Here is a 13426-nt window from a genome sequence, read left to right on the forward strand (position 1 = left end):
ATAATCTAAAGAAACTTTATCCACTGTAAAGAACCCTTTGTGGAATGGAACGTTTCCATGGATGTTGAAGGTTCTTCATGGAACCATAGATACCAATAAAAAATATATATTTTTGAATGTACCTCAGCAGCATCTCAGTATAAATAATGACAGTCCTTGAAATTGGGAACTGTTAGGATGTGTTTTAAATTTACAGACTCCACAATCTTACCACATTCTTCTACCATGGCATTTGCACTCAAAGAATTTCAAAGTATTTCAAATAATACCATGGTACATGCCAAAAGCATCACTGTATAGCACAAGGATACTAGTTGTTTGTGAAATAGTATGTCTTCAGCATAATAATCCATAAAGAATAAGTGTCTGCTGATATTTTTCATTGGAGATACACATTTGTAGAAGTCTCTTAATATAACCGGATTCTTCTGGAACATTATTTCATTGTCATGTCTGTACATTAGAGGCATTAAAGGGCTACTGTCGCTCGCGGAGGGATAAGAAGTGCGTGCCGCGGCTCGAAGCACTAGCGGCGGATGAACACAGAGAGGCAGAGTGAGCGCGTCGGCTCTTCATCTCACCGGCATCATTCTCAGCCAGAGACGCTTCATAATCCTCCGCGCTGCATATGCTCTTCTATCATTATATCAAACGCTGCCACACATGTGCTTTTAGAAGCCAATGCAGCTTGGGCCATTCTTTAAGTTTTTCTTCATGTAGACCCCCTGTAGCCTAATACATTACTATGCATGGTATCTTCAAGAATATATAGATTTAATTAATAGACAGAGGATCGTTCAAACGCTGCCCGTCGTTATCCGTTCAAGAGCTTAATTTTTCTTCTCTCCCGCTTGACTGAAACCAAACGTTTGACTGACTGAAGACACAGCGACTGAAGGCTCCAAAATGGGGGTAAGAATTTATTTTAAATGCTTGCACATTTGAATGCCATGCATCTTCATAATAATTCAGGGTAATTAGATTTGGATGATAACGTGTGTCTGTATGTATTTTGTCAAATCAATGCATTAAACAGGTGCGTTTATCTCCCAATTAACATATTGCTTACATTGTAAATGTTAAGCAAACATTTATCAGTTACACTGTGGGCGTATTACCCTTAGACTGCAGGTTTAACATCACTGACTTTGTGAAATAACGCTGCTTGATCGTTTGGCAATTGCGTCAAATCGGATGCTTCATTTTTGCACCCAGTCCGACGCGTCATGATGGAGTTAAAGCGAACAAATGAAGAATACTAGTGAATTCATATGCACATATCGGCATATTAGGTGTATACATAATAATATAATCTAAGTCGTATGGCATAGAAGCTAGAAATGGAATATATAGACGCTACTCTCATTCGATGCAAAAAGGCGCACTGAAGTAAACGCAAAAAGGATATCAAAATTATCATTGATAACTAATATGTTTCAAATACATACCGGTATATGTCTATTTTTAACATGACACAAGAAAACTGATATTGCCATAAAGTGATCTTTTTTTTTTAGTCGTGATTTGTAAATTCAGAATCTGGACAGGAAAATTCTGCCAGTCTCCTAAATGGAAGGCGTTAACCACAGATGGGGTGGGGGGCGCGTGTGGATATGGGATGACTGCATCTGGACTGACCCGTTTCAGTAGTTTCACAGCCAACATCATATCACATTTATGACAAGAATTACACCCCAAAGCGAGTCCAATTGTTTAGTAGACGCGCACATCTGCGTCTGCTGATTCAGGCGAATATATCGAACTCATTTGTCACAGCAAGCGCCTTCTAGCTTGTTATTTTGCGACCCTGCAAAACCAGAATTGGTCATCTAAAATTCATGTTAAAAGAAACAAATCAGGGTCATATTCGCAGTTGCTGATGATTAATTGGTCTTGAGCCAATCAAACAATAGGATGCAAGATGCGCTGGGCCAAAATGATGATTTGGGGATGGACTAATACAAGAGGAGAATAAAATGAGCATGGAAAGGGAATGATAGGGTTACAGGAGGGTGTCACCTGGTGTCACCTTGAGAGAGGCAGTGAGTCTTTTGTAGGAGGCTCAGGTGCTTGTGGTTGTTGGCAATTTGTATGAGATGAATGTCTCTTGGAGACTGATTAGAATAGATAGAATATCTATTAGAATAGTTTCTACACTGAAACATGTTTAGATGTGGAATATTGGCACAAAGGTTACTTTGAAACTATTTTCACTCAGTAAATTTTACAAATAACTTGTGCAGACAACTGGGGTGGTTGTGGTTAAAGAGTCAGGCTTGTAACCCAAAGGTTGTGGGTTCAATTCTCAGCACCAGAAGGAAATGTAGGTGGGGGAGTGAAAAAACAGCGTTCGCTTCCACCTTCAATACCCACAGAGCTGAGATGCCCTTGAGTAAGGCACTGAATACCCAGTTGCTTCCCGGGCTGCTCCGGGTGTGTGTCCACAGTGTGTGTGTTCACTACTCACTGATGTGTGTGTACACTTGGATGGCTGAAATGCAGAGCACAAATTCTGAGTATGGTTTACCATACTTGGCATACACGTTATTTATTTACAAAGAAACAATTAGGCTAAACACATTGAATTAAGCATGAAAGTTTGAAGTATGAAATAGCTTTTTTTTCTAAAATAGCATTTTATTATTATTTTTTTTTTACAAGTAGCATTTGTAAAATGTACTCCAAAAATCTGTTTTATTTACAGTGTACAGTATGTAGTGTGTTCAGTATAATGTGTGTACAGCATTCATTTATTCTTTATAATAATGCACAGTTGTTCATATAATACTTGTTGGCAGATGTTTATATTACCATTGTTCAATCATTATGATCAAAAAACCTGGATGAGTGAATTTTGATTACTATCTCTATGTAGTTTAGTAAGTAGTAGGTCTATATTTACACATTTTTGTTCATACCGCACTAAATGACATTCACTATCTAGGCAATAGTGAATGAGTGAACAATTGAGTGATTTCAGACATAGCAACACCAGTGTGCAAGATATAGTATCCCACAATTCAACTACTATCAGCCCCAAAAAAAGTTCTCTCTCTTGAAACGTTATTTGACATGTAATATATATATGTATGTTACGGGGCTGACGAGACGTGAGACATGCGGATCCATATGCAAAGCTTTATTACAAAACATGGTCAGTAAACTGGCAGGGTCAGACAGTGGCAAACAGGTATGGTGGAGGCAAGACAAAGCAATCCGTGGAGCAAGCGTGGGTCGACGATCGGCGAACAGTATCCAAAGGGGCAAGGCAGAGAGATAATCCAGAGACGAGAGCAATAATCCAAACGGGGAGCGAACAGAGTCCAAACGGCAGAGGCGAAGGGTAAATCCAGGAAACACGGGCAGGGTCAGACACGGCAGGAAAACAAGGCAAGACTAAGGCTAAGACAATGGCTCTGTAAAGTGCTATCGCTCCTACACCAAATTTCTGAAAGCATATTATACATTATTACAATTAATAGGTAAACTACTTTAATTTCAGAAATTATAATTGAATTCAATCAAAATGAATAAAATTACATTTATGATTACTCCCTAAATTGAAATATAAAAAATATGAATGATATGTTTTATAGTTGCATAATGTGTTCTGTTTCACATGCTAGTTTTTAAATATAGTATGCAGTATACAGTATAAGCTGTACAGCATGATAATATTCCACTATAGCCAAGGTTTTGAACTTTGAAATGATATCACGGATGGGCTGATACAGTAAGGGAATAAGCTGAGCATGGCAGGAAAGGTGAACGATGGGGTAACAGCAGGCGGTTACCTGGTGTCACCTTGAGAACAGCAGTGAGGCAGTTGTAGGAGGCTCAGGTGCTCGGGGTTGTCGGCAATTAGTGTGACATGAATGTTTCTTGGAGGGTGACACTGCGATGCCCTTGGGACATGCATCCAAAGACACAAGCCTGTCTGAAGGCTTCAAGGGCACTCTAGGTGATTAGGATTTTTAGAATAGCAGGAATGTCATCTGCTAGTGTGAAATCAGATTTGTAAAGTGGTTTCTTTTGGTTTTAGTTTCCTAAAATTGTTGTTTGTATTTTGTTTTGATAATAAATCACTTTTGGTGTTTAAGTAAAAATGGCAACATTGGAGTTTGAATGTCTGTTTACATAACTTTTAATGTTGCATGACTGATAATTGTATATCTGTAAATGAGAAACAGACTGGTGGTGAAAAGTCTTACAATAGACAGTTGTGTAATGGACGCCGTTCAATAGCTTATTCTCATTAAGTGATTCTGGATATGTGTGTGTGTGTGCACTTTCCACTAAAGCACGTAATCAAGCCTTATTTTGTGTCGAAGCCTGGGATCATATGAAGCAAAGCTAGCAGAAAGGCTATCAGTCAATTTGCCAGACGCCGACATGATGTTATATCCTGTGGGACCTTCAAGGTCAGCCAGCAATCTTACTTGGTTGGCCCTCAAATGTCAATAGCAGGTTTTAATCAGTTTGTTCCATGCCAAGGTTGCTTTCCTGTATATTTAGCAAACCACTGTGACAACTACTGCATCAACAGTCTGGTGTTTGCCCAAATTAATTCACTTTAAAATTATTATGCATTTAAATTCTAATTACTTTAAAAAAATTTGTAGCGAAAAGAATTATGGCATTTATAACATGTATGGAAAAAATATATAACACACACGAGTCATTTTTTTTTCAAGTTTACATCAAGGTTTATTTGTAGAATTTCACACTTCATATATTCAAATAAGCTAGTGAATGGCGTTTATTTATCATCTTATAGAAAACATTTCTCATTTGTCCCTAAAATTAAAAAAAAAAAAAAAAAAAATTATATTTAAATAGTTGAAAGCTTATTTTAGGACCTTTTTTTTTGCATTTGTACTATTTTCAAGCAATTTTTTCTCAATTAAAATGTTCATTAATTCCATTACTTTAATATGACTGTTTTACAGAGTATGACTGTAAAACATACGTAAAAAAATGTATTCAAATGAGCATATTTGTGCTCATTTATTTATATTAATTCATTTATATGAAAATTATGTTTTTTTGCATTGTGGTAATAAGAATTTTCGGGGAGAGCTATGTTTAGTTCTCTCGAAAATAATGCAAAAATATTGCATTGGTCATAAAAATAGATTTAACACTCTTAAAGAAAAACTTAATTTGCTTTGATTTTGTGATTGATTAGAATAGGTTACATGAGGTTTAACCCAGTATTTTAATTTATAATTTGTATAAAATACTAACACCTAAGCAAAGTTGTCATGTACGCTGAAAGAATTTGGTGTCAAAACAGTTTTCACAGAGAAATTGCAAGTAAATTTCACAAACAGTTCACAAATATTTCACAAAAAGAAATGGCAAGTAACACATTAAATTATTGACATTTTGAAGTACAAAAGCTTAAATAGTATTTCATGCAAAACATACTCTAATAATCTTTTTTTAATTTTTTACAACTAAAAAAAATCATTTCTTTTTACAGTGTACATCACATTTCTTATCAAACACTGTCTTACTAAAGTAATATTTCACATACAGAACAGAGACATTTTAATTCACACCCATGCTTTCGGAATCCATTGCACACTAATATACTAATTTCGCCTTTGGCTGCATTGAATGTGTCATGAGTCCGGGCTCTGCAGTTCTTCCTTTCTCCACCAGAGGTCACCATCTCCCGTCCTCCCAGACTCCATTCCCCTAACTCCACACACCTGTCGCATATCACACACTCCTGTCACAAATTACACTCCCAGCTGTTGCCCATTGTCATGGACTATTTATACACCACACTCCCGCTGCTCTGTCTGGGTGAATTAGTTGTAATTTATTGTATTAGTCGTAATTATTGTTGAACTCTGAGGATACATGCACTGTGTTGCCGTTGATGTATCCTGTTTCTGAATCTGTTTTGTTTTGCCTTGTTGGCCTTTTTGTTTCGTATTGAAGAGATTCTTACCTGCATTTGGACCCAGACCTCGTCTTTCCACAGTGCTCTATGTGTTCCGTGACAGAATGCATGAACAATATGCTTGATTTCTGGATGTGACTGACTACACTTAAATTAAACACCCATCATTCTCTAACATGATTTTAGCTTTTCTGCTGCTACATAATGGATAGCTCTAACATTTAATTAGTCATTTAATTTAATATGTGGTTTGTTTTATTGGTGTCTTATGTGTAGTTATCCAGAAGCAAGGTTTCTTTAGGGTGTAATCCATTACTATGTGTACAGTACACAATGCGTAATGTACTCCAGGTCATTAGATGAAGCCTTGGACAGAGATAGAGAGAGATGAGAGGTAGTCACAATGTCGGCCATGTTTCATCTGGAACTCATTTTGTGATTAATTTTTTGATCTTCGCTAGCTCTTATTATTAGTTCTCCCAGAGATGAATATATGAAATTAATCATTTATTCACCCTCATGTTGTTCTAATCCTGTATGGCTTTCTTGTGTGAAACATGAAAGGAGATTATAGGCAGAATGTTCAAGCTCTCATCCAGAAACTCTCTAAGGCCACGTACACACAGCAGCTAAATTCGGTTGTCAGTTCACCTTTTACTCCTTTCTCATTCTGTACACACATAATTCACTAAAATACGGGAGTGACAACCGCATTAACTCGCGAAAAATACAGGTAGTGACAACCGCATTTACAGAAATTCTAAGCAGTGTGTATGGAACCGAACTGAACAACTATTTGTTAATGAGGTTTTTAACATTCATAGATGTGTCTCTCTTCTGTATGTGCGGTGAATCACAGGGAAAGCAGTACCAGAGCAGCACGAGCCTTGACTTGTTCGTGTTGCCAGATCTTGCAAGAAAAATCAGTGAACAAGACAGTAATAAACCGAAGTAAATCCAAATGCTTTATGCTGAAAATAAGATCAAAATATAGCGACTCGTTTCTGCTCACAATAACTCCATAAACCTGATCGCTTTATGATCTGAGCTTAAACAAGCCCAAAAAGTGCTTGTAATGAGTGATCATAGCAACACAGAGACTGCACGCACTCTGTGAAGCAGCCTGTATAAGCATACACAAAACACAATGCCTCCATCCACTGTACTTTGGTTAAGCTGCTGAAAATAACGAGCGTTTGTCACTGTAAAATTACTTTGGTCACAATAACGGATACTAAACTTGCAAGAGGCCAAAACGTTTCTATGGTTTTCAAGCTGTCAATCATCTCAGTTTCGAGAGTGAGTCTTCTTCCGTACATACCTGTAACGATTCACTCCTGTATTTATAGGGTTAGTTCACCCAAAAATAAAAATTAGCTCACCCTCGAAGCATCCTAGGTGTATGTGACTTTCTTCTTTCAGACGAATCCAATCGGAGTTATATTAAAAATTGTCCTGGCCCCTCCAAGCCTTTTAATGGGGGTAAGCGGGTGTTTGTTGTCAACAGTTCAGAAGACGTGAAATAAAGTGCATGCATCCGTAATAAAATGTGCCTCACACACCTCCAGGGGGCACGAATCCATGCATTTTTGTAAGATAAATATCCATATTTCAAACGTAATAAGCACTTTTTTCTCACTTTCGCTGACTGTGATACGCGGAAGCCATTCAGGCGGATGACGCAGGACGTAGGCGTCGTGTGCGTGCCTCAGAGAAATGCAGGAGCAAAGGAAACAAAGCTTCCTTTAGCAAATCCTCCCACATTTTTCTCCACAAATCTTCGTTTTGTGACCGGCGTTTTGTTTTATTCTCTCTCTGCGCTCGTCACTAATCGCCAAACGCCGATGTCCTACGTCATCCGCCGGAACGACTTCCGTGTATCACAGGAAGTGAGAAAAAAAGTGTTTATTACGGATTATGGATATTTATCTTATCTACCGGAGCTGTGTGAGGGACGTTTTATTATGGATGCGTGCACTTTATTTCACATCTTCTGAACTGTTGACAACAAACACCCGCTTACCCCATTGAAAGACTTGGAGGGTCCAGGACAATTTTTAATATAACTCCGATTGGAATCGTCTGAACGAAGAAAGTCACATACACCTAGGATACGTCAAGGGTGAGTAAAACACAGGCAAATTTTCATTTTTGGGTGAACTAACCCTTTAAATGCGGTTGTCACTCCTGAAACTTACATGGCCTAAGAGAATGTAATCTTGATCATGTCTGAGATGAACCCCACTGGATTTACTAAAGTGGAGCACCTCCAGTTCTCCACACATCCTACGGCACAGAGGCCGATGGGCATGGACATGAATGTGCACGTGTGCCACTTCTGATCTCAGGGTCATGACTGTGTCTGTAACTGTGATGCACGTGTGCGTGAGTGATGGAGAGAGATCCACAGACAGTCAAATGGATGATGTTACATGCATGACGATAGGCACGTGCGGGGGGGGGTGCTTGAGCCCCTTTTTCCCTTGATGCCCAAAGTGCCCTTTTATATTAATTAATAATAGTTTAGCAGTAAATTAAATTATCCACATGATGACGTTTCACCTGACTCACCATCTCATCCGGAACGATCCCTCACGACACCTCCAGAATTTTTATTCAATAATGTCCGCGGCTGCCTGTAAGTGGAGTTCTCTGTGGAGCGGTGTGCTTGTAAACGTATAGCAATTGAATTATTATTATTTTACGAGAAGGCGTGAAGAGATCATGCACAGCTGTTGTTTATATTGCTGTGTGTAGCCTGTGGAAGCACGCTTAGCTGCAGCAAGGAACTACAATATTTTTGTTCAATGTTTTCCTAATGACAATTTTATGATTGGTTTATAATGGCTACTATGAACACCCTTTTCCCATTTTTATCACAGAATAATTCAGGAAATATATTTTATAGTTTCTATAGTAAATAATATGTCAATCAATACTGCATTTTTCATATAGTTTTATTTATTACCTGAAGATAACTTGAAAAACACACATATTTTCGCAATCGTGTTTATTTTCTTCACGTTTCATCAGTAAAAACATTTCTGCTTTTTATTTCAGCTCAGCTACAGCGATTGCATGTGAGTTTGTCCATATTAGGGATTTCCTGCACGTCAAAAGTTTCTGTGCTAGAGCGCCCTCTGGCTTCGAGTATGAATGAAACATGCACTGCAGGAGAGTGTTTCGCTCTCCTGATATTCATATCTCCTCATTTTGGATACGAATAACACGTCAGGTCACGTCTCTTTTAATTTAAATCTACATTTAAATCTAGAAACCTCTATGTGAAAACACCTGCTCGAATAAAAACAAAGGTGCTTGTTCTCTTTCGTTCTTGCTGTTTAATTGGGAAAAGTTTAAAGCGCGTCAAGGTGTCTTGTCTTTATGTTATCTGACTAAAAACTATTCATACTTTGAACTATTAATATTACAGTATCTATTTAAAAAACTTAGAGAAAAATAATTATCACACCACTGGTAAAACAGGCTTATACTGATTGTCTCGTCCTCCGAATTATACTTATCAATCCTGTTTTTATAATCATTATAATTCAAAAAATGAATAAATTCAAAACAGTATTAGAATAGAATTCTATTTTAAATAAGACAGGAATATTTTTTTCTACAACAGTAGTGTTTACAACAGCAAAACCACCATACCCTGTAAACTGAACAACAACAATAATAATAAAAATGTCATTCCAGAGTAATTAAGAGGTGCCAAAAATGTCTTTAACATTTAAACTTAAAATAGTCTTTTCTGTTCTGTTTCTTTTTCAAACCTGTGTCATGGCATTTGCTGCTGTATCAATACAGAAGCATCCATTTGGATACACATATCAGCAAGGAGCACAGCCCTATTAAAAGCCGTGTTCCATGTGCCCCTTTTATACTTTGAGCACCTGCCCCTCCAAAGGTCTCTGCATGGCCCTGCATGACGATACGGCGAGAACACAGTGTACCAGTATAGGGCTTTGCTATCAAGATGGTTAAACTACATTAGACAGCAAACTATAAACAAAGTGAGTAGATGAGTTAAGACAAAATAAATAAAAAAAATAGACAGTATGTATCTCAAAGCATACGAGCGATTGAATGTATGAATAAGAGAAAAGCAGGAGCGGGATTACAGTTGTTCAGTAGGGTAATCCAGACTGTAGTAAACAGTCTTTATCCTGCACTGCCGTCTCACCCAGAGGACAGAAAGAGGAAAAACCCTTGACAGATGGTCAAATTATCTGAACACACGGCCACAAGGATGCTACAATCGTGCCCTTTTTGTGTTTTGTAGTGTTTGGGGTTTATTTTTTTAATAATTTCTTGATTTTTTTTATTTTTTTTTATTTTTTGTAACAAAAGAAATACTGTCTGTTGAGCATTATGCTGAACATCACAGGGTTACCTGAGTATCTATGAGATGCTCTTATCATTTTTGTTAATATTTTTAATTATATTTTATTTTTATATTGTCTGCTTTCATGTTATTTTTTAAAAATATGTCTGTATAGTTTTTATAAATTTTTATTTCCATTTTAGTTATTTTAGTACATAAAGTTATTTTATTAACAAAATGAAAATTAGAAATGTTACCTTGGAAACTAGATGAAATAAAATAAGTTTTAAGTTTTTTAATATTTTATTTCAGTTTAAATTTATTTCAAGTAACAATTTTTTATTGTATTATTTTTTTATGGTTATAGATTTAGTTAACTATAATAACCCTGGAAATAGATCATTTAAAACAAGCTGCTACTAAAATATTGAGTTTATCATCATTTAATATTTTCAGTATTTTTAAAGTATGTTTTAGGGATTGTTTGATTTGTGTCCTCTGTGTATTGTTTTAATAATATAATCTAATAGTTCCTGAATAATTTGGGTTAACCCTATGATGAACATAATTTGTTTCAAATAACAAATAATAGTTGCTAATATAAAAACTACAATTGGGTCAAGTAATATTTTGAGTGATGTATATATATATTTTTTAATAGTTTTTGTTTAATTTAAGTAAAGCCTTATAAAAAACAGAAATAATTAATTTTAGATTAGAGACTGCCAATAAATTTGGTCTGTTTTAATGCCTTTTTAAAAATAATATATATATATATATTATCAACCGACATTAGAATAATTTATGGAAGCATTTTAAGCATTGCACATTATCATGAAAGCATGCTGGTGTGCTATAATGGTGGATTTGACAGTAATGCCGTCTGGTTGTGCATGCAAGCTAAAATAGGTCACAGAAGCACACATGGCAAATCAGGGGATGCCACATCAATGAAAAGCCCTAATGTGGATTGAAGTGCACTAGACCACCCTCAACGGCCCCCACACTCACACCTCCCCCATATCCCGCACGGGGTTCCTGTTAAAAGCTTCACGGTTTCAAAGATAAGCAGGATAGTGGCTGAAGCATTATCTGTTTGGCATTTCCCTTCTCATCCTCAGTCATCAGTTCAGAATCAGAATCAGAATGAGCTTTATTGGCCAAGTATGTTTACACATACAAGGAATTTGTTATAGTGACACAAGCTCCACAGTGCAACAGAAAGACAGCAACAGGACAGGACACAGATAATAAAAGAATAATATCCAAATAGGCAATGTATAAAGCAGCAAAAACACAATATATAATATAGACAGCTATGTATGTACAGGTCAAGTATGTGCAAATTAGAAATAAGAAATACAAATAAAATAAGTGAGTGTGGTGAATGGATAATGCATTATAGTTGTGTGTTCCACGTTTATTGTTGAGTGTTCATGAGATGAATTGCCTGGGGGAAGAAACTGTTCCTGTGTCTGGTCGTTCTGGTTCTCAGAGCTCTGTAACGTCGACTAGACAGTAACAGTTCAAAGAGGGAGTGTGCTGGGTATGAGGGGTCCATAGTGATTTTACCAGCCCTTTTGCTCACTCTGGATAAGTACAGCTCTTGGAGATTGGGGAGGGTTGTACCAATGAATCACTCAGCAGTCCGGACTACTCTCCGTAGTCTTCTGAGGTCAGATTTGGTAGCTGAGCTGAACCAGACAGTTATTGAAGTGCAGAGGATGAATTCAATGAAGGTGGAGTAGAATTTCGAGTATGGGTCACCATACTTGACAATACGTCACGACTTTACTTTAACTGTTTCAGCAGCTCCTGTGGCAGGTTGAACTTCCTCAGCTGGCGAAGAAAGTACAACCTCTGCTGGCCCTTTCTGACAATGGAGTCTATGTGAATATCCCACTTCAGGTCCTGGGAGATGGTGGTGCCCAGGAATCTGAATGACTCCACTGCAGTCACAGTGCTACTCATGATGGTGAGTGGGGGGAGAGCAGGGGGGTTTCTCCTGAAGTCCACAATCATCTCCACAGTTTTGAGCGTGTTAAGCTCCAGGTTGTTAAGACTGCACCAGACAGCCAGCTCCTTAACCTCCTGTCTGTAAGCAGACTTGTCACCGTCCTGGATGAGGCTGATCAGTGTGGTGTCGTCTGCAAACTTCAGGAGCTTGACAGAGGGGTCTTTAGAGGTGCAGTCGTTGGTGTAGAGGGAGAAGAGCAGTGGGGAGAGTACGCAGCCCTGAGGAGTTCCAGTGCTGATGGTACGAGTGCTGGATGTGAATTTACCAAGCTTTACTAACTGCTGTCTGTCTGTCAGGAAGCTGGTGATCCACTGACAGACGGAGGTGGGGACGGAGAGCTGGGTTAGTTTATTCTGAAGGGTTTCCGTGATGATGGTGTTAAAAGCGGAGCTGAAGTCCACAAGCAGGATCCTCACATAAGTCCCTGGTCTGTCCAGATGCTGCATGGTGAAGTGCAGTCCCATGTTGACTGCATCATCCACAAACATGTTTGCACTGTAGGCAAACTGCAGGGGGTCCAGTAAGGTTCCGGTGATGTCCTTCAGATAAGCCAAAACAAGTCTTTCAAATGATTTCATGGCTGCAGTCATTAAGTGTCTGTAGTCATTAAGTCCAGTAATTTTGGGTTTCTTTGGGACGGGGATGATGGTGGAGCGTTTGAAGCATGAGGGGACTTTGAAAGTGAAAGTGAAGTGACATTCAGCCAAGTATGGTGACCCATACTCGGAATTCGTGCTCTGCATTTAACCCATCCAACGTGCACACACACAGCAGTGAACACACACACACCGTGAACATACACCCGGAGCAGTGGGCAGCCATTTATGCTGCGGCGCCCGGGGAGCAGTTGGGGGTTCGGTGCCTTGCTCAAGGGCACCTCAGTCGTGGTATTGAGGGTGGAGAGAGCGCTGGACATTCACTCCCCCCACCTACAATTCCTGCCGGCCGGAGACTCGAACCCACAACCTTCGGATTACAAGTCCGACTCTCTAACCATTAGGCCACGACTTCCCTTCACTTTGCACAGCTCCAGTGATCTGTTGAAGATCTGTGTGAAGATGGGGGCCAGCTGGTCAGCACAGATTCTTAGGCAGGCTGGTGACACACCTTCTGGGCCTGGTGCTTTCCTTCTTTTGTTCTTCCTGAAGACCTGGCACACATC

General features: G+C 38.4%; 1 protein-coding gene across 1 annotated transcript in view; it reads left to right on the top strand.

The window, feature by feature from the left end:
* Positions 1–538: 538 nt before the first annotated feature.
* Positions 539–13426, top strand: part of LOC306846815 (sodium/potassium-transporting ATPase subunit alpha-3-like) — a 38518-nt gene continuing 25630 nt past the window's right edge. The window contains exon 1 of the mRNA XM_079380440.1: positions 539–912. Coding sequence (XP_079236566.1) covers positions 907–912 — 6 coding nt within the window. The 5' untranslated portion in view covers positions 539–906. The remainder of the gene's footprint in view (positions 913–13426) is intronic.

The sequence above is a fragment of the Barbus barbus genome, assembly GCF_936440315.1.
Source record: "Barbus barbus genome assembly, chromosome: 27".
NCBI lineage: Eukaryota > Metazoa > Chordata > Actinopteri > Cypriniformes > Cyprinidae > Barbus > Barbus barbus.